General features: G+C 54.6%; 2 protein-coding genes across 5 annotated transcripts in view; one reads left to right on the top strand and one right to left on the bottom strand.

Moving 5' to 3' along the window:
• Window positions 1-6703, top strand: part of MGAT5 (alpha-1,6-mannosylglycoprotein 6-beta-N-acetylglucosaminyltransferase) — a 369708-nt gene extending 363005 nt beyond the window's left edge. For all 4 annotated transcript variants that reach the window (XM_060302520.1, XM_060302521.1, XM_030850100.2 and 1 more), the window contains one exon: window positions 771-6703. In XM_060302520.1, the coding sequence (XP_060158503.1) occupies window positions 771-969 (199 nt within the window). In that variant the 3' untranslated portion in view covers window positions 970-6703. The remainder of the gene's footprint in view (window positions 1-770) is intronic.
• A 1293-nt stretch (window positions 6704-7996) lies between these two features.
• Window positions 7997-18579, bottom strand: part of TMEM163 (transmembrane protein 163) — a 252979-nt gene continuing 242396 nt past the window's right edge. The window contains exons 6-8 of the mRNA XM_030850102.2: window positions 18291-18402; window positions 10151-10292; window positions 7997-8748 (exon numbers count right to left, since the gene is read on the bottom strand). Coding sequence (XP_030705962.1) covers window positions 8688-8748; window positions 10151-10292; window positions 18291-18402 — 315 coding nt within the window. The 3' untranslated portion in view covers window positions 7997-8687. The remainder of the gene's footprint in view (window positions 8749-10150; window positions 10293-18290; window positions 18403-18579) is intronic.

The following is an 18579-nucleotide window of genomic DNA, read 5'->3' as shown; positions in this document are numbered from 1 at the left end:
CTGGGGTGGGGGTGTTACTGTTGCCACCGTCCTCCAAGGTCCAGTGACTCAGGTCCAGGACGGCACCTTCCCCAGGAGACGGTCTGACTGCTGTCCAGTGGGGACTAAGGCCATGTAACAGGGGTATCTTTAAGCCATTAATTGAGAAAATTAAATATAGTTTTTAAAAAACATGTAAATAATGCCTATCTTTCCCCCAGTCTCACTCCTCAGAAGTAAACATTGTTAAGTCTTTAGTGTGTAGTCTTTCATGACTTCTCTCCCTCTCCCCCCTCCTCCCCCCGCCCCCGTCTCTCTCTCTCTGTCTCTCTCACTCACACGCACGCACGCGCGCACGCGCGCGCGTCGGTACACCGTACATCCTGTCGTTACCTGCCTTACTCGAGGACAGCTCTCATGCTAATGCTCACATTTCCACCTCTCCTCTGTCAAGGGCTGCATGTAACTCTGATGGTATAGATGAGCCAGAGTTGATCCAGCCATTTCCCACTTGCTGAGTATTCAGGTTATTTCCAGTTTTTCTCCATTACGGACAGTGCTTCGCTAAGCAGCCTTGAACGCATAGCCCCACACACGTGTCCAGGCACACACTTGCCTTTCTCGAGCCTGGATTTCCAGAGGTGAGAGAATGGCTGGGTCAGAGGCTGGCTGACGTTTCATTTCTACTGCAGGAGCCCCGAACGAGCTCCCCACGCCTCGGACGGTGGACAGGAGGAGGCAGGGGTGAGGACGACCCCTGCATCCCTAACCCCTTTCTCTTCCCCCGCAAGGTACGAGGTGACCTGCCAAAGCTCAGAGATGGCCAAGGACATCGTGGTGCCCTCCTTCGACCCCAAGAACAAGCACTGTGTGTTTCAAGGTGACCTCCTGCTGTTCAGCTGTGCTGGCGCCCACCCCAGGCACCGGAGGATCTGCCCCTGCCGGGACTTCATCAAGGGCCAGGTGGCTCTCTGTAAAGACTGTCTCTAGCAGCCACCGGCTCGTCCCCGCACGCACTCTCCTGGGGAAGACGGTGGGCAGAAATCATTCGGGGACTTTCGCCAGAGCCTGAACTCTTTTGGCGGGAGGTCTCGATTTGGTATTGCTCCCGCTGCGGTCGGAGGATCACAGCGGAGTTCTCACCAAAACAAAACGAGAGTCGACGTCAGGCCGGGGAGCCTGGCTTCTCCCTGGCACAAATTCATTTTTAATCTTGGAGGAGCTACTGTAGGGAGACTGTCTATGCAGCTGCTCCAGGGTAGAAAGAGAATCTCAAGATTCATTTAAATGAAACAAAACCAGAGGAGGAATTGAGCTAGTTGGAAAGGACTTCGTATGGGAACATTCCTAAACCCATTAACTTATTTATTTGGGAGGGAGGGAGGGGGAGCTAGGGAGGGCAGAGAGGGATTGATCACGTGTCTTGTAACTTCTTCGATCTTCCTCTGTTGGCCGTCCACCTTCACTATAATATTACTACTGTCTGCTTTGGGCAGGGTGCCCTGTGGGGTTGGTGGCATGCTTAAGGGCAGCTATGGGGACCTAGCTCCTCGAAGTGGATGGTGGCAGAACAGAACAGATCTTGTGTGCTTGCCACACGGCAGCTAGGGCATGGGCAGCCCCTGGCGTGCGGGGATATGCCTGTGTGGTCCAGAGAGCCACGGGGACCAAAGATGGGCTGCTTTGCAGCGAGAGGCTCCTTTCCTCTGTCCCACCCCATCCCCAGCCGAAAACACACTCGCACCCAAACCCACACCCACATACAACCTTGACTGTCATTTCTGGTTCGGATTAGAAGAGCTACCCTTGGAGCTCTTGGAGGCCGTGCTCTTTGCCCCTTCAGAGATTTGTCTTCGAGCTGAGATTTGGACGGGAGTGAAGCTGGTCTTAGGGACCACCAGAGCCGGGTTCTGGACAGATGGGCTTGTGTTGTATTCCCTCTAATGTCTGATGTCACTGAAGTCCAGGGAATGGGGCTCTTGGTGAACCTGATGCCGGCTCGGGGAGCAGGGGCAGGCCAGGATGCATGTACACTGTCCTGGCCCCTCACCTATGAGTGTGGGTGCGGCGTGCAAGGGGCAGGAATGTGATGCTGGCTTTTACTCCAGGCACAGGTATTTGTGGGGGGCGGGGGTGGTGAGCCGCTTGGCAGGTTGGACCAAACCGTGGAGTTACCCCCCCCCAGCTTTTGTGAGTTCCCCCCGGTCCTGCACACCTCCACCCCGTGCCTCAGTGCTGTGCGTGTAAGCGTGTATGTTTCTGCGATGCCCCTGGCATCTCCGTACTGCTAAGAGCGAGCCCTCTTCTCTCTCTGGCGGAACGTCCCCCTTATGAGCTGTCCCGTGATCCGTCCAGCCCTCACTCATGCTTCTGAGTGCCTTGGTCGCCAAGCAGAGCAGCTGGGCAAGGCTAATGGCCTGGGTGGGCCTTCGGGACATGAGCTTAAAGCTAGAATTCTGCTTTCTGAGGACCAGATGGAGTGTGGAGACTTGAGTTATGGGAAGTTAGATTCCGCCTGCTTCTAGATTCTTCTTGGGTGTAAAATTAATATCAAGCACACAGCCAGCCATTTTTTCTTAGACCCTCTGTGGGTCTTAATTGCACCTCCCATCTTAGAGAATGGAGGGAAGGAGGAAGGGCAGCCGGGGTCTCCCCGACCCCATAGGTGGCCCACATGTGCCAGGGAGAATGCTGGCGGGGAGGTCTCTCTGCTCTGAGCGTGGATGCAGGGGCCCGCCCGTCACAGCCTAGCTGAGAACAGCAATAAGGATGGAGGGTGCGAGTGCCTGGGTGCCTTGAAGCTTTGCAAGGGCGGTTTCCCGCAGTGGGAGTGCCATCCCTGCTGTGGGGAACAGCTTTTCCCTACAGATGGGACTCCTGGCTGCAGCCTCGCTGGTGGCAATTTGCTTGAGGGCCCAGGCCTGCAATTCCTGGGCCGGTGCTGCCCTCTTCTGGGCTCTTCTGGGAGCTTCCAGTGCTGAGGACGTGAGTGCCGGTGTTTGACCAGCAGGGGGAGCCGGCGGGCCGAGACCAGTTTCCCACTCGGCCAGATAAAGCCATTTTGCGAGAGAGCTGTTACAGCCAACCCAGGAACTCTGAAAGCAAGGAAGTTGGAAAGCCCTGTTCTCAGAAAGATGCTGTGCCGGGCTTGTGTTCCAGAAGCTGCAGGGATTGTTTGCTGGCTGCCCCTGAGCTCAGGGACTCTCCGCCTTCTGGAGAATTCCTCTTCTCCACGTCAGGACTCTAAGGTCAGGCAGCCAGGAGAGCACCTCCCCCATTTGAAGATTCCTGTGGCTTCCCCCCATTTCTAGTAATGGAAGTAAGCCAGAGCTCTCTGCCTGCAGGGCTGCTGCTCCTGGGGCAAAGAAACCCACACTCCAGTTCTTGAGGGCATTATGAACAGAGGCGGCGACACTGAATGTATACTGGCTCTCAGGCCTCCACACACGTGGCCCAAGTCTGGTCAGCGACCCAAGAGGACATTGGGATAGGGACCTCCATCTGCCCTGCACAGGAAGGGGTGCGATTCCTGCCTGCCCTGGGAGAGGAGGGCACCTCTCAGAGTGTGGGCTGGGAGCCTTCGATGGTTTTGCCGATGCCAATCTTAATAGAATCCTAAACCAATTAATGGGTAATTGATGACAATTCCACAGGGAGAGAAATCCCCAATCAGGATTAGTGTCTTCTTGTGCTCTGAGCATCTCTCATCTCTTGCCTGGTCTTTAGTTTTCGTACATTTTTTTCCTAAAAGATTTGGGATTTTTTTTTTTTTTCCCTCCACTGTGATCCTAAGTTCTTAAAAAAAAAAAAAAAAAAAAAAACTCGAGGGAAAACATTTAATTTATTAAAGGAGAGAAAGCTTTCCTTTGAAATGTAAAGACTTTCGGGAATAAAAGTTCCTGAAAGGGGAAACACTTCTCCCGCCAGTAAACACCTCATTTATTTCTTGTATGTAATTCGATTTGCACAAGTACAATTGGAGAAGCTTTTTGCATTTTTGCTTAGATTCGGTTTTGTCACTGCTTATAGTTTACTTTTTGTGTGTTTTGCTGTATGTTTGGAGATATTTCTTTGGTGATATTTATTTTTTCTCTGAGGTGCCTTTTCACTTTTCTTTCGGATTCGTTTTCGGAATGTGGGGTTGGTTTTTGGAATCTGGGTTTTGTTGAAGGAAGCTAGCAGACTCCTCCAGCTTGGAGATAGGACATGCCCTGGCATCACTGCGGGCAACTCAGGCTGGGCGCTGGAAATGCCCTCCAAGCCCCCCCCCCGGGCCATAGTGTAGGGGCACATACACCCCCATGAAGCCATGAGAACCCCCAAGAAAAGGTCTGGCTTCCTCCAGACCAGCCCATACTTTCCCAGGCTGCTCGGCCAGGTCTTTGGGTTTGGGGACTGCTGGTTGACACGTGCCACCCCGGGATCTTGGTGAGGTCTGGCTGCAGCAGAAAACCAGCCCTACCTGAGGGGTTGCACTGAAGGGAAGCAGGCCCTGCTGAACTCATGGAAGCACTGGCCCCAAACCACTTCATCTGGTTAGCAGGATGAAGGGGAATACGCACCCCCTTTTTTTTGTTTCTTTGGCAAACGTGGGGTTCGATAAAAGTGACTACTCAGCTTCCCGGTAAGCTCACTTTGGGGCGCCCCAGTGCAGCTCACTGGTAGTGAAGCCACGAGTGTGACCAGGTAGACAGAAACTGTTCTGTTTATGGGTGGATTTGTGCTTTTTAGACCAGACCAAGGCAGGCCACCCCGTTCTCCGAGGTGGTTTACCTAGATTGTGTATTTAATGGGAACATTGCCACCCTCTCCCATGCCCCCCGCAATTCTTGATTTAAAAAAAAAGGTCTGTTAACGACAGGCTCAGTTGTGTTACTCTCCCGTGCCTGGAATGTTGTATTTATTGAAAAATATTTTCATTTCTACACTGGCTTCATTCTAACCCCATCCATCCCTATGGGGCTGCAGAGCACCTTTGTGTGAAGAGCTGGATGGATGTAGAGAGATTCAGACTTCTTTAGGAAGGTAGGAATTTCCTAAAGCACAGGGCGGGTTCCTTTCCTTCTTGTGGGCTTCAACAAAAAAATGGAAAACCAAGTTTTTATAGCAAAAGGCCAAATTAGCTGCCTAGTGTCCGATGCAGAAAAAAAACTACCCCAGCTTTCTTAGCACTTAGGGTTTTTGTGAGGATTCAGTTTAGCAGTGAATTAGCAGTGTTTAGCAGTGTCTGGCATATAGTAAGCCCTAGTGAGTGTTAAATATTGTTGTTATTCGCCTTTCATAAAATTCGAGAAAAAAAGAGCTGAGCTCACTTCCTATCCTTGATTCAAAAGTAATACCTACGGGAGAATACTCCCAAGTTGATGGAATGTTGTAGGACGTAGTGGTGGAAGATACCTGAGTCCTGTGTCCACCCTGCTGGTTAAAATGCACTGACTGGAAAATATGCCTGACTGCAGCCCCAGATGGAACTGGGCCACAAGAATTAGCAAACTGAACGTAAGAGAGTGACCTCTGGCCACATGCTGTGGACCGCACCCCACTCAGCTTCTGGATCCTTCCAGGGTTTTGCTTTGCAGAACTTGGTGAGCTGGAAATTAAAATGAATTCTCTGACAGACTGTCCCCTTAAAGTTACCCATCTTTCTCTGAAATGCAATGATAGAGGCGTTTCTGTTTTTTATTGAAGGGGAAAGGAATGACCAATTGAACTTAATCGCTCCCCAGGAAGCCCCTTTTGGCGCCCCCTGCTGGCCAGGGTGGCTCCTGCACTGTCCAGTCCAAGAGGATCAGGCTCCCAGGCTGGTTAGTTGTCACGTTTCTCTCACATTCAAGGTTATTCTATGGAGGTGGCGGGGGCGTCTTCAGAGCTCCAAGAGGCTACTCGGGGCTTAATGTTGTTTTCCCAGATCACCTGAATGTCAGTTCGCTTTTTTTTTTGGGGGGGGGGGTTGGTTTCAGCCTCTTGCTTCCCTAGATAGGTTTAGAGTTTTATCTCCTCTCCTATCTTGGCCCTATTCTGCATAGATTGCATTTGTGGAAAATGGAGGACTATGTTGGAGTCTGGTGTCTTTTTCAGATCCTTTGGATTCTCTTCAGCTGAATCAGCAGTCATTTAAGATCGGAACTTACCTTCTTCAAAGCATCATTTCCTCTATTCTTCCCAGATCTTGTGGAGCCTTCAGATTACCCCCCAGCCCCCCACATCCGGTGAGGCACGACAAAGGGATGCAAGGGCAGCCGTGCGCTCGTACGTCGGGCAGGGCCCCGTCTGGGTCCGTGGGGGGCAAGGGTGGTCCTGGAGGCTCAGAGCCTTTGCGGTGCTGGAGGGCTCCCTGGGCCAGCCAGCCAGGAACCTAGCACAGGCAGCCACCTCTGGCACAGCTGAGATGGAGCAGACGTGGGATGCCTTTGCTCACCGGCCTGCCCGGGTATGAACAAGAGTGGAAGTCTATGCCAAAGGAGATGGTGACGTCCTTTCTGCTGTAGTTGCTGTCACAGCCTTGATGTCTGTAAGCTAATGGCCATTCGCGTCTGTGTCTTCAGCCAGCTCCTGGTACAACCATTTTCTACTGTTCACTTCTGGGGTTAAGTAGTGCGGGATTCTGCAAATAAGGTGTTGCTGTCAAATGTACTGTACCGGCGTAGAGAGCACTGCTTTGTTTTCCACTGTTGTAGAGAAAACTAGGGAGAACTTTATTTTTCAATAAACTTTTCTTGTGTGACAGATGGAAGTGATTTGGGGGCGGGGCGGGTGGGTACCAGGGCTCCAGCAGGACCCCGTCCAGCTGCATCCCCCAGCAGTGGTAGCTGCTGACTGCGTTTCACCGTTTGCAGGTACACTGCCGAAAATGCTGATAGGAAGGTAGGTTTAAGGAATTGGGGAGGTGGGGGGCTCACTATGGAACACCCACCAGCACTATTTGCAGAGCACGCTCACCTAGAAGGGAATTGAGTTTGCAAGTAGACTGTTGTTTGTTTTGTAGGTAACTGTACTATATCAGATGTTTAAAAATCTTGAAGGATGTACTAGCAAGATAGCCCTCAAGTGGCTGAGGGCTTATTAGACCTGGAACATGTTTCCCCACTTCAGAGAGAGCACTTTGACCCCAGGGCTCAGTGTGGTTAGGCACAGGCCCTGGGAACAAGGAAGTTCAAGTTCATGCTCCCACCAGGGGCTTGTTGTGGGGATGGTGGAGGGCCGTGATGCAGCCTCTCCGAAGCTGGTGAACCTTCTGGTCGCTGCCCAGAGCAGAGACACCAAGGGAGACAGCCTGCATGTTTGATGGGACACACGTCCCCAAGGAAGGTGAGCATAACTTGAGTGCCTAAGTTTGGGGGGCTGCCACGGCATAGCTGTCACAATGGGAACTATATTAAACAGTAAATACAGGGAGAAAACCTGCAGAAAAGAAACCTATTGAATCTTGCATTTCCCACACCTGGACAGTGTCCGTCTTTTCTGTGCAACATGGTAACAGCCCAATAGAATATGCCTCAAAATGCCGTTGGTTTAATCGGATGCTTTCAGCGTGCCTTTCTCTCCAAGGTCAGTGACCTCTTAGGACCACACCACCTCCCCTTCCGGGGCCTAAGGTAGCTGGGGGGCGGGGCACGGCCCTCCTGGACTTGGGGGGGGGGTGGTGGTCAGCTCCAGGCACCACCACATGGACGTATGTGGCTACTCTCTCTTCCCCTCCCTGAGCAGGGGGTGAGACTGACCCCCGCCCCCACCCCGACACCCCGTGCTTCACCCACAGCAGTGACAACCTTCACCATCACGTCCCCATACCATATAAAACAGGTCAAGGTCTTTATTGGTCACCGTCGCCCGGACAAGCAGCAGTGCTAGAGGTACAGAATGTTGCGTGTGGGGAGACTGTTTTTGTGTGTGTGTCTTTAACAGAATCTATGCCTAACGCTGCATAAACCGAGAACAGCTTGTTCCTTACGACGTGAACAGACTGAAATGTACCATTACCACGTCACACAGCATAAGCATATAGATACATCTATGGATAGATTATATAATTATTTATTACAAATAAACTGTAGTTTCACACCTCTCCAAAAGGGATCCTGTGTTTACACGTACGTTCGGGTTCTGAATGTACAAGGAAGGGTCAGGGGCTGAGATCGACCATGCAAAAGCTCACACGTCTATCACGAAGCACTTTAAAAATAGAATGGTCTCCTCCTTCAGAACAAATCTGGTGTTTAGATTGAGGATTAGTAAAACAGTATGAAATGAATGAAATACATGGACAGAAATTAGGAAGTGATAAAGGGGTGAGGGACCAACGGGTACGGTCTTCTCTTAAAATCTGCCAGGAGACTCCGGGCCCACGTGGAGGACCGAGGAGGTGAGTCCGGGGAGCTGCTCTCCATTTGAGGCTGGGAGCACCCCAGAGGCAGTCCACCAAGCAGACGTCGTATCCTCCCCACACGAACCTTTTTACTGCAGAAGATGATGGAAAAGGTCAGTCCTCCCGCCGGAGACGGGGTCCTGCTCCGTGCTCACGGTCCTGCGGTGTTTGGCGGGGGCAGTGGCGGGAAGCAGTGCGGTCCGGCCTGCTAGGGAGACCTGGTTCCCGTGAGCACAAAGAAAGTGAACGTTCAGTTAAACATCAGTACCGTCTGCCTGCATGGAAACCTCCGGTGGCCCCGACAGTCCTCATGCGGATGCAGGGCAGCCGGCCCCGGCCTCCTTCACTCAAACATCTCGTAGTGGCGCGTCTGCCTCACCCTGGGCACCATGTCGATGAGAAGCCTGCGAAGAGAAAGGCCGGTCACCCCAACACAGACCCTCCGCAGCCCTGGGCTTGAGCACTTGGGAAACAGATGGGGGCTTTGTTTTTTTATAAATATAATTCACATACTATAGAATTCCTACAATTCAGCGGTTTTTAGTACAGGCAACCATCACACCCACCTAATTCCAGAACGTTTTCATTGCCCCCCCGAGAGAAACTCCATGCCCTCTAGCGGTCACTCCCCACCCCATCTTCCCCTGACAACCACAAACGTACTCTGAACCCCCATGGACTTGCCTACTGGGGACAGTTCCTGTAAGTGGAATCATTCAGATGTAGCCTCTGGCAACTGGTTTCTTTCACTGGGCGTGTTTTCGAGGTTCAGCCATCCATCAGTAGCATGAATCGGTATTTCTTTCTTTTTATGGCTGTATAAATACTCCACTGCATAGCTCTACCACATTTTATTTATTTATCCATTCATCAGTTAATGGACGTTTGGGTTCTTTAAAACCCGCATACGTTGGGCATATGAGTTGTCTCTACTTTTTTGCCCACTGTGAATAATGCCACTATAAATGTTCATGCATAGGTGTTTGCATGGATGTGTTTTCGTTTCGCTGCAGTATATACCAAAGGGTGGGATTTGCTGGGTCAAATGGCGGCTCCGTGTTTAACATTTTGAGGAACTGCTAAACTATCCCCAAAGCGGCTGAACAATGTACATGCCCACGGGTAAGATACGGAGGTTCCGATTTCTCCACATTCTCACCAACTCTTACCGTGTCTTTTACCATAGCCATCGTAGTGGGAGAGAGGAGGCATGTTAACATTTAAAAGCTCGGCACCTTTGAGAAACTGTTCTCTTTTCAAAGGCCGACTCCAGCCTAGATGCTGGATGCAGAGCCAGCGATGCCTGCTGGGCACTTCCTTCTTCAGTGACAGGCCTCAGGCTGGGCTAGAACCAACTCTGCATGTAGCCCTCCTGCACCAGAGTCCCTTTTGTAAGAGGTTCTCTAAGTGTGAGGTCCCGGCCTCTGTAGCAGGTGGCAGAGGGGACTTTAAGGGTGAGGACAGCCCCACAAACGCCTCCCTGGTGCTGATCATGACCCTCACTACAGAGGCGGAAAGGGGCACAAATCTTTAGGCACGAAGGGTTAAAAAGGGAGGACCGTTCAGTGAACTACAAAAGACGGCACACAAAAGCGGACCCTTTGTGACCGAAAGCCTAGGCCCCTGGTCCAAGTCCTTGCCCCACTCCTGTCCCAGCCCCCAGCGTATGTGATGGCTGCAGGGGGCTTTTCCAGTCTCCTGACCTCCCCCGGGGGCGGGAGGGTCACAGGTACAAGACGTGATCGTCGGGGCTGGGGAATAAAGCACCCGTGGCCGCCCGGAGTGCAAAGAGGAAACAGCACTTACTTGACCCCGTAGGCGAATATGGTGAGGCCGATGAGCACCCCGATGCTGCCGTCCAGGTACCAGACGGCCGAGTCGTGCTTGAACACCTCGGCGCTCAGCAGAATGGAGAAGCCCATCACGGCCCCCACGAGGGAGTTAAACCCTGGAAGAGACGCAGAGAGGGGCTGAGGGCAGTGCCCAGCGAACTTGCTTAGCCACCAGGAAAACTACCAAAATGCCAGGCATGCCTCTGCATCCCGGAACGCGTACTGGAAGGGACGTTCCAGAAGCACTTCTCGGGGGAGAGCCACCACCTCAGACACCCACGTGGTTTGACAAATCTCTGCTCACACGTCACCAGAGACCTCCCTGGAGGGAGCTGTCACCCTCACCGTCCATCCCCTGCCAGCCACCATGCCCAAGTGACAGCCTGTGTAGGCTCCTGTCGTCTTCCTCCCAGGCCCCAGGGACACAGCAGGGGCACCAGGCCTGCCAAACACACAGGGGACACTCAATACTCAGTGACTCATACCTGTCCAGTGTCTGCTGGGCAAGTACAGAGCTGGGATTGTCTCAACTCTGAAGTCAGATTATCACCCTCGTTTTACCAATGAGAAAACTAAGTTGAGCAGAGTGACTGAGGTTTAGTAAACTGACCAGCGTTATACAGATTGAGAGGGGGCAGGGCTGGGATTCTACCTGAACCCGTGTGCTTTCTCTGCCGTGTCTCCTAAGTCACCCAAGGATTCTTCACTCTCCAGGAAAGAAATGCATAGACTAGCATTAGCTACCTGGTTGCAGAAAGGGCAATCCAACCAGAACTGGAGCTAACAGACGTGGATCACCGTCTCCTTTCACACACGTCACCTCAGTGGGTCCCCACGACTGAGGCATCGCACTTCCAGTCTACCTGTGGATTTTCCAAGGCCACGTGGGAAGGGAATGGTTTAGAGGGGCACCTGGGGTCTCGCCGTGCTGCGAGCCACAAGGCTCCTCGCCTGCCCCAGCATAACTGGGGCCAGAGAGCAGCTGCAGGTCCACGCTGCCCGGTGGTCCTCTGGCAGCTGCCCATGCAGGCCAGTAACCTCTCCGACAGCAGGCCTGCTCCGTTCCCTGGCAACTCCACCTGGGTAAAGGCGCCATGCTTCTGCTGAATAACCTTAAATGCATTCACTGTGGGCTGCACCACTGCGGGGGTGTGGGGTGTTCTAAATGAAGAGCAGAGGGACAGGAAGAAGAGTGTAGGGTAGAGATGATTTAGGCCAAGCCCTTTCTCAGGATCCACGGGGTGCACCTCACCAGGCGGCCCCCTCAGCAATGGGACCGAGATGACGCTGGGCCTGCAAGGACATCTCACTGCCTGTTGCATCACACCCTCAAATCTCCATCGTCTCCCCACTCCAGGCCTCAGCTGAGGACTCGGCCTTGTACTTCTTCGAGCACACAGGTTCAGACACCAACACCTCATCTTCGCAACACCAAGTCCACCGCCCGCCTATGCCTGCTGCCCTCACATACTCAGCTGCTTCTCCAGTTACTGCCATTCCTATATAAGACTGGCACCTTCATCCCTGTCCACTGAAGGGCTTTGCTCTTGAATTTCTTCTCCCTCTCCTGGGTCACTCCCACTGGGATAAGTCTTAGCATCATCACCCACCTCCACCTCCTTCCTGGACCCACCACGATCCCCATTCACTACCGCCCTTCGCAAAACTCCCTGGAGAGCTGGCTACCCCATCACACCTCCCATTCTCTCTTCGCCCCGTCCCACTCAGGTCCCTCCCTCCCCCCAGCGCTGCCCTGGTCCTGGATGGCTCCCGGCTGCCACAGGCCATGCTTAACGCCTCGTCCTCACTGGACGCCCTCCTAATAAGAACACGTCCCTTCAGCCTCAAGGGACGCCGCGCTCTGCTGCTTTCCCGCTCTGCACCCTCGCTGGTCCTTCTCAGTCCCGTTTGCTAGACCCTCCTCCTGGGGCCCATCTGCATGCCTGCCTTAGTCCCCTGAACACTTCCTCCGCCTATATTCTCCGGCCAGGTTCTCACCTCCATCCCATAAGCCCGCATCTCCCTAGCTCTCTTTCGTCCTGACCTTTCCCCTCTGCTGCAGACATATAAGCATCTCAAACTGAACACGCTCAGGGCAAAAACTGCTGCCTCCCAACGACTCACCCTCCGGCCACCCTCTCTGTAAACAGCGCCCCCGTGCACCTAGCTAACGAAGCCAAACATCTAGGAGCCCAGCCTGGACCTCTCTCACATCCCGAATCGCGTCCACCCATCAAGTCATTCTTGCCACCTGTCACCCCCCAAACCCGCCCCCCCGGTCTAACCCCTTCCCGCTGCCCCTCCTGCCCGCATCCCCCATCTTCTCCACGAGTCCCCTCGCGGCAGCCAGACTGACCTCTGTAGCGAACAGCAGCCCGGTTCTGAAAACCATCCAGACTCTTCACGCCGGCGAGTCCTGCGGTGACCAGCCCCTCCCTCCTCAGCTGCACCAGGCCTGCCGGTCCGCTCCTCGGCCCCCCCCCTCCGGCCGTGCCGCTGCCTGCAGCCGCCGGCCCCAGCCTCCCCCGCAGGCCTCCGCCGGCCAGACCCCTCGTCCTGGGCCTCCCACGCTGCCTCCCCAGCCTGGACTCAGAGCCCCTAAGGCCGTCCCTCCCTCCCTCAGCCACACCCTCCTACCAGCACGCCCTTGCTGCTGCTTCACGGTTCTCCGTAACAAGACATTTTTACCATTTTTCTCTTTGCAGACATCCCTCTTTCCCACCAGAAATGTCCGCGTAAGGACAGGAGTTTTGTGTCTCTCCTTGCTCTGCTCCAAGTCCCAGCACAGGGGCTGGCACTCCTCGGGGACTCGATTGATTGCTGCATTAAATACTGAGTTAACGGAGGGGGGGAGGGGGGAGGGGAAGGCATGGACATGGCCTTAGCCCTGGACTCCCACCGGCCGGGCTGGGCCGTCCCGAGGGAGAGAGGAAGCCACCGCTGCCCAGGCTCTGGGGGGCTCCCTGCCGAGGCGGGCCTGCGGCTACAGCTCTGGGGAGACAGCCCCCCGAGAGGCGGACGATTTACCCCTGAACTTCAGGGTGTGGTCTGGGGCCCCCTGGAGAGCCAAACTTCTCCAGTCGCTTCCCGAGGCTCTCCACAAGGTTCACACCCGGCGGAGCCTTCCAACCCAGTTTCACCTCAATACAGGTGACATGGGTTAACAAAGGCAAACCCCTCCACCTTCCTGCCACCGGGGACCATATCCTCCAGAGGCCAGTCCAGGGAACTGGGTGGAGAGAGCGGCCGGGACTTGCTGGGATCCTGAGGTGGGTGAGGGCTATTCCAGGCGGGGCCTCCACCTGCCCCGCTGTGTCTACCTGGGGATCCCGACCCACCGTCCGCAGGGAGCACTTGTACCCCTCCCCCAAGGCCTCCACTGCAGACAGCAGACCTGACGAAGAGCTTTCTCTGGGTGCCCTGTGGGTACCGGGAGGGCAGGGCTGGCATCAGCTTCACCTGAGATGTGTCCCACCAGTTCCAGGTCCCAAGGCCAAATCTCTAAGCCTTCCACCTTCGACCGACAGGAGACAGGCGCCCTTCCCCGTGCTACGTCCTGGCCTCTCCTCAGGGCCGCCCGGGGACAAGGCTGCAACCCAGGCCCCTGTGGTGTTAGTTTCCGTGGCTCCTCCAGGCTCGCTCACCTCTAGACGATGGGGAAAAGCAGTCAGCGTGCTCCCCTTCTCTGTTGGCCATGCGGCTCATGTAGCTGACTCCACTCCGCCCTTGTCACCGCAGAGTCTCTACCAGCTCCTCGCACGCAGAGCGCTTTGGAGCTCCCCACTCTCTGTCCTGCCCATGGTTTCGGCCTCTGCATATCACACCCTCAATTCTGCTTCCATCTCTCCCCAAGGAGGGGGACGGTGAGCCCACTCTGAGACGGGGGAGGCCGTATTTCTCTCCTGTCTCCTGATACATCAGGATCATCAAGATACTTCCCCTCTCCCATTAGTAGAGGCTGGCATTTACCCTCTTGCGTCTGGCTGTCCCTCGAATCTCCCTGTTCTTTTTAACAAGTGGAATCAGACCAGTCCTCTTAAAAGAAGTCTCTGCAGCCCACGCCTTTTCTCAGAAGGCCACCAAAAACGTCCACAGAGACCACTACCCTGTCAAGGGGCTACCTGGGCTGGAGTTTACCTCTCAGGCATCAAGTTGGGGGAACTTTGTTTTCGGGGGTGGCTACAGGAAAATGGCAGAGACGAGCTAGAGATGGCTGCTGCCGCAGGGCAGACTGGAGTCCTTCATTCTTCTTTCTCCGTCTTTGTCGTGGGTACCAGTGGGCCCCCGGGGCCCCCAGAGAAGCCCGGAGGAGCTCAGAAAGGCTGCAGAGGGTGGGAGGTTCCCCCAGACAGCCACTAGATGCCCACTCACTGCACCAAGTCACCGGGCTCTGCCAGCCCAGGACCTACCAGCCTCTCCTTTCCACAGTGGGGGGACCCACCCACCCCACGCAGACTCCGGATGGTTCACAGCTGGTGGAACTTTCACCCTGTTCACCCACACCTTCCAGGAGTCTCTGACCTGCTCCGCTCTGCCCACCTGTGGTTGTGACGGAGCCTGACTCATTTCAGCTGCACCTCTCATGAGCCTGTGCGGGGACACTGGAAACGGCACACCCGGCCTGGGGGACGACTCCGTACCCACCCTGCAGCCTCCTTCAGAATTTCAGAGGCTTCCTAGCGGCAACTACTCCCCAGGAAGGACACTGAGCCCACAGGCCACCCATCTTCCTAACGAGGCACACAAGGCCACATCGGTCACTCACCTCTGAGCCGCTGTCCGCACCCCACCCAGGCCCACATGCTTGTTCCATCTGCCCGTTAAAGCCAGGGCTCTTGCCAAAAATAAACGCCGTCATCATCTTAGAAAACAGAACAATGTCTCAGGCGATCTTGATTAGAGGCTCTAACAGTCTGGCGTTGACGACTAGACAAGAATCTGTGCGATGAAGCACCTATTCATTGTATGCAGGAAATTCTGATTCAAAGTCGTTCACGTACTTGAAATCCACCACAGACTCCTGATACGTCAGAGCAGTCAACCCAGGCCCCTCAACTCGGGTTTCCGGCTGTCCTGCGGGCAGCGCTGGAGCCCAGCTGCTGGCCCCTCGTTCAGAACTCCCCCCGGGTACCTTTCCACAATCTTCCTCTGTCTGATTTGTAGTATTAACTTGCCTGGCCCCCTGCCCTGGGCCAGACCAACAGTAACGGCAGGCATGGCTCCCGAAGCCCAGCCGGCCCCCGACCTCCCCACGTGAGGGAAGAACAGAGAGCAGATACTTACAGATGGTTCCCTACTGCTCATCAAGGAATGAGGAAAATCGGGATCCCAGACAAGGCAATTCGCAGGAGGCTGTAATTACTGCCGCCTATTTAGCTGACACTCCCACCAAGCGGGGGACTGCAGAGTGCGACAACCATGTCCCCTGATGGCGGGGAGGGGGCCCTCATGGGTGACAGGCTAGGGGACCGGGGTGCTGCCTCAGCTGTTTGCAATAGCGGCCCCTGTCTTGCTCTGCCAGTCTGTCTCTCCTCAACGTCCACAGCCAATTCATCCCCGAGCCCTGCCCATGTTATAAATATCGCCCACCCTTCCTCCATTCCCCCATATCTCCCCCTCCCCGACCCAGGCCACCACCCCGAGAGCTCCCCAGAGACCTCTCCCCACCCTGAGGCCTCTCCGCTCTGTTCTCTACCTTGATGGCCACAAGTCTCTTTTAAAAACATCATGTCACCTCGTCTGTTCAAACATTTAGCAAAACATCCAAAATCCCACGCTTGACCTAACGTGCTGATTGGTCCGCCCTCGCCCACTCGTCGGGGCCCCTCATATCCTCCCTTCCTAACTCTCCCCCCGCAGATGCCCCAGGCTCCCTCCCAACTCAACTCCCTCTGCCTGAGGAGTGCCTGTCCCCAGCCTGCCGGTGGAACAATTTTCACTTAAACCACCCACTTCTCTTTGTAATGACCCCTCTCCCTGGGTCAAGACTGGGACGGAAGTACTGCTTATGCAGGTGGATGGTTTTGTATGTGAAAATGATGACATCAGGAGTTATTTCATTAGAAAGCACATACTTCTCATCAGGGGCTTCTCTTACACCACACAACATGGCGGGACGTTAGAACGAGTGAAGCCTAAATAGAAACAGCATCTGGAACGCCTATAAGGCGTCAGGTGAAGTCACCGGTCGAGGGAGGGGCACCCACTGTTCTGAGAAGAAGGGGGTCAAGCCCCGTGGTCATGGGTAGAGAGGGGACAGGGCCTCCTGCCTGGCGGCCTGGGAGGAAGGCGTGACTGCTGGGTCCACATTCAGGCTCCCGGCCCAGTGTCTCGGCTGCAGTCACCTGAATACAGAAAGTGCTGATATCTGTAAGTCAGAGGGGCTCTCTGACTTATGGGATCAACTCAGGGCAGACAGAGGAGCGCCTGCTGGGTACTCACCACCCGGAGCCCCGAAAACTGTGCTGACCGGTGCAGCTTCCCCCAGGCCTGCCTTCCCGTCCCTCGTGTGCAAGGTAAAGAGACTTCGAAAGGAAGGAACAGAACACGTCGCTGGAGATTCAAGGTCCAGCCAGACCTCTGCTCTGTTCAGGCCTAAAGGGTGCAGGCAGAGCTGTGCCCCTCAGAGCAACAGAAAAGAACCTGGAAGGTGGCTGGAGAACCCACACCCGAACTCCTGGTTACTGCTCTCAGCCCAAGGCCGCCTGTGCTCTCATTCCTAAAAAAGGAGGATTCCACAGCCAAAGGAGGCGTTTTCTTTTCCAGCTTAAAAAACACCAGACCACAAAAATCACACGGAGTGAACACTTCTCCCCCAGTCCTGGAAGCATCACTTTGACCTCCTGCCTGCCTGCCCCACCGTGCAGAAGTCCAGCTCCACACACGGCAGGGCATCAGCACAGGATTAGGAGTCCAAGTCCACACCGTGTCACCAAGCTCGTCACTTGGGAGGGAAGGGCCCTCTGACCGCCGTCCGCCCCGTCCTCAACGGATAACAGCTACCCACACATGACTGCGCCCACGTATTGCACATAGGAGAGAACCCTGAGAATCTGAGGAGGAGGGAGTGGTGCTTTCCTTTAAAAAGAAATCATGGGAATTCCCTGGCGGTCCAGTGCTTAGGATGCAGCACTTTCACTGCCGGGACCCGGGTTCAATCCCTAGCTGGGGAACTAAGATCTCACAGGCTGTGCAGTGCAGCCGGAGTGGGGCGGGGGGAGAAGGAAAGGGAAGGGAAGGGAAGGGAGGGGAGGGGAGGGGAGGGGAGGGGAGGGGAGGGGAGGGGAGGAAAGAAGGAAGGAAGGAAGAAAGAAAATCCTAACGATCTCTGCTCTACTTTGTGCAGGCACATCCACCAACCCACCAGCTTTTACCCTTGGACCTCCCACCCCAGGGCACAGGGGCTCAGGTCGCTACTCCCGACCCCCAGAAACTTCACACGCTCCAGGATAAAGAAAAAGAAGACAGGCAGGCAGTAGCGTCCATCATGTTTCTAGTTTACATGCCAGCATTAGTTTGCAAAAAAACGGAAACGTGCTTTTTCTACTTTCACACATCCTTCTCTGTCAGCCCAGAGGCCACGCGGGAAGCTCCTCCTGGCCCACAGGACGCAGAGGGACATCTCCGCCTGGTTTGGGTCTTGAGCAGAGAACACACGGCTCATTTCCCTGGCGAAGCCCTGGTCACTGCAACTTGAACTCCCAGGTAAGCGTTTCACTAGCTGGAGGGGGAAATGGGCGTGGAGCGTTCACCAAGGAAACCTGCACAGAATCCAGGGAAAACATTTACTTTTTATTTGGAGCAATGCACATCAAATGCAAGGCTCTGGGAAGCCCTTTGTGCTCCATGATTAAGAGCCTGGGGAGCCCTGAGCCACCCTGGTGGGAGGTGCCGGTGGAGGTGATTCAAGAAGAGTGTATTCAATTCCTAGGGCACAAGACATCTGCCCTGACAGGAAACCCTGAGAATCACTAAACAGCCTGGGTGGAGGGGAGGGCAGTGAGGAACAGATTCCGAACTGTTGAGCTCTTCTGCGAGACGAGCAGCGAAACGTGACCCAAACAGCACCTCCCCTCCATGTGAGCTCAGCCCCTAGACGCACTGGCCTTACTCACCATCGGTTATGAGGGCTCTGCTGGTCAGAACCTTCCCCAGCATAAACTTCAGCACAGCCAGGATGCTGCAAAGGATCCCACTTAAAATGGAGACGCTGAACAGGAAATCATCCTAGAAGAGAAAGTTCCAGATTTCAACAGTTCAGCTCAGGTGAGAGCAGATTGCAAGCCACTGGCCTTTGTTCCCAGAACAAATCATCACTGGTGTACGCTGCCACCAGGTGGGGTATATTGCTTGTTTTTATACCTCAGTTACCTGTGTCGCTGGGAATCAAAAAAGATGATCAAA

Source organism: Globicephala melas, chromosome 7 (genome assembly GCF_963455315.2).
Source record: "Globicephala melas chromosome 7, mGloMel1.2, whole genome shotgun sequence".
Classification (NCBI taxonomy): Eukaryota; Metazoa; Chordata; class Mammalia; order Artiodactyla; family Delphinidae; genus Globicephala; species Globicephala melas.
Note: the sequence above shows the minus strand (reverse complement) of the source record. Positions and strands in the feature narration are given on the sequence as shown.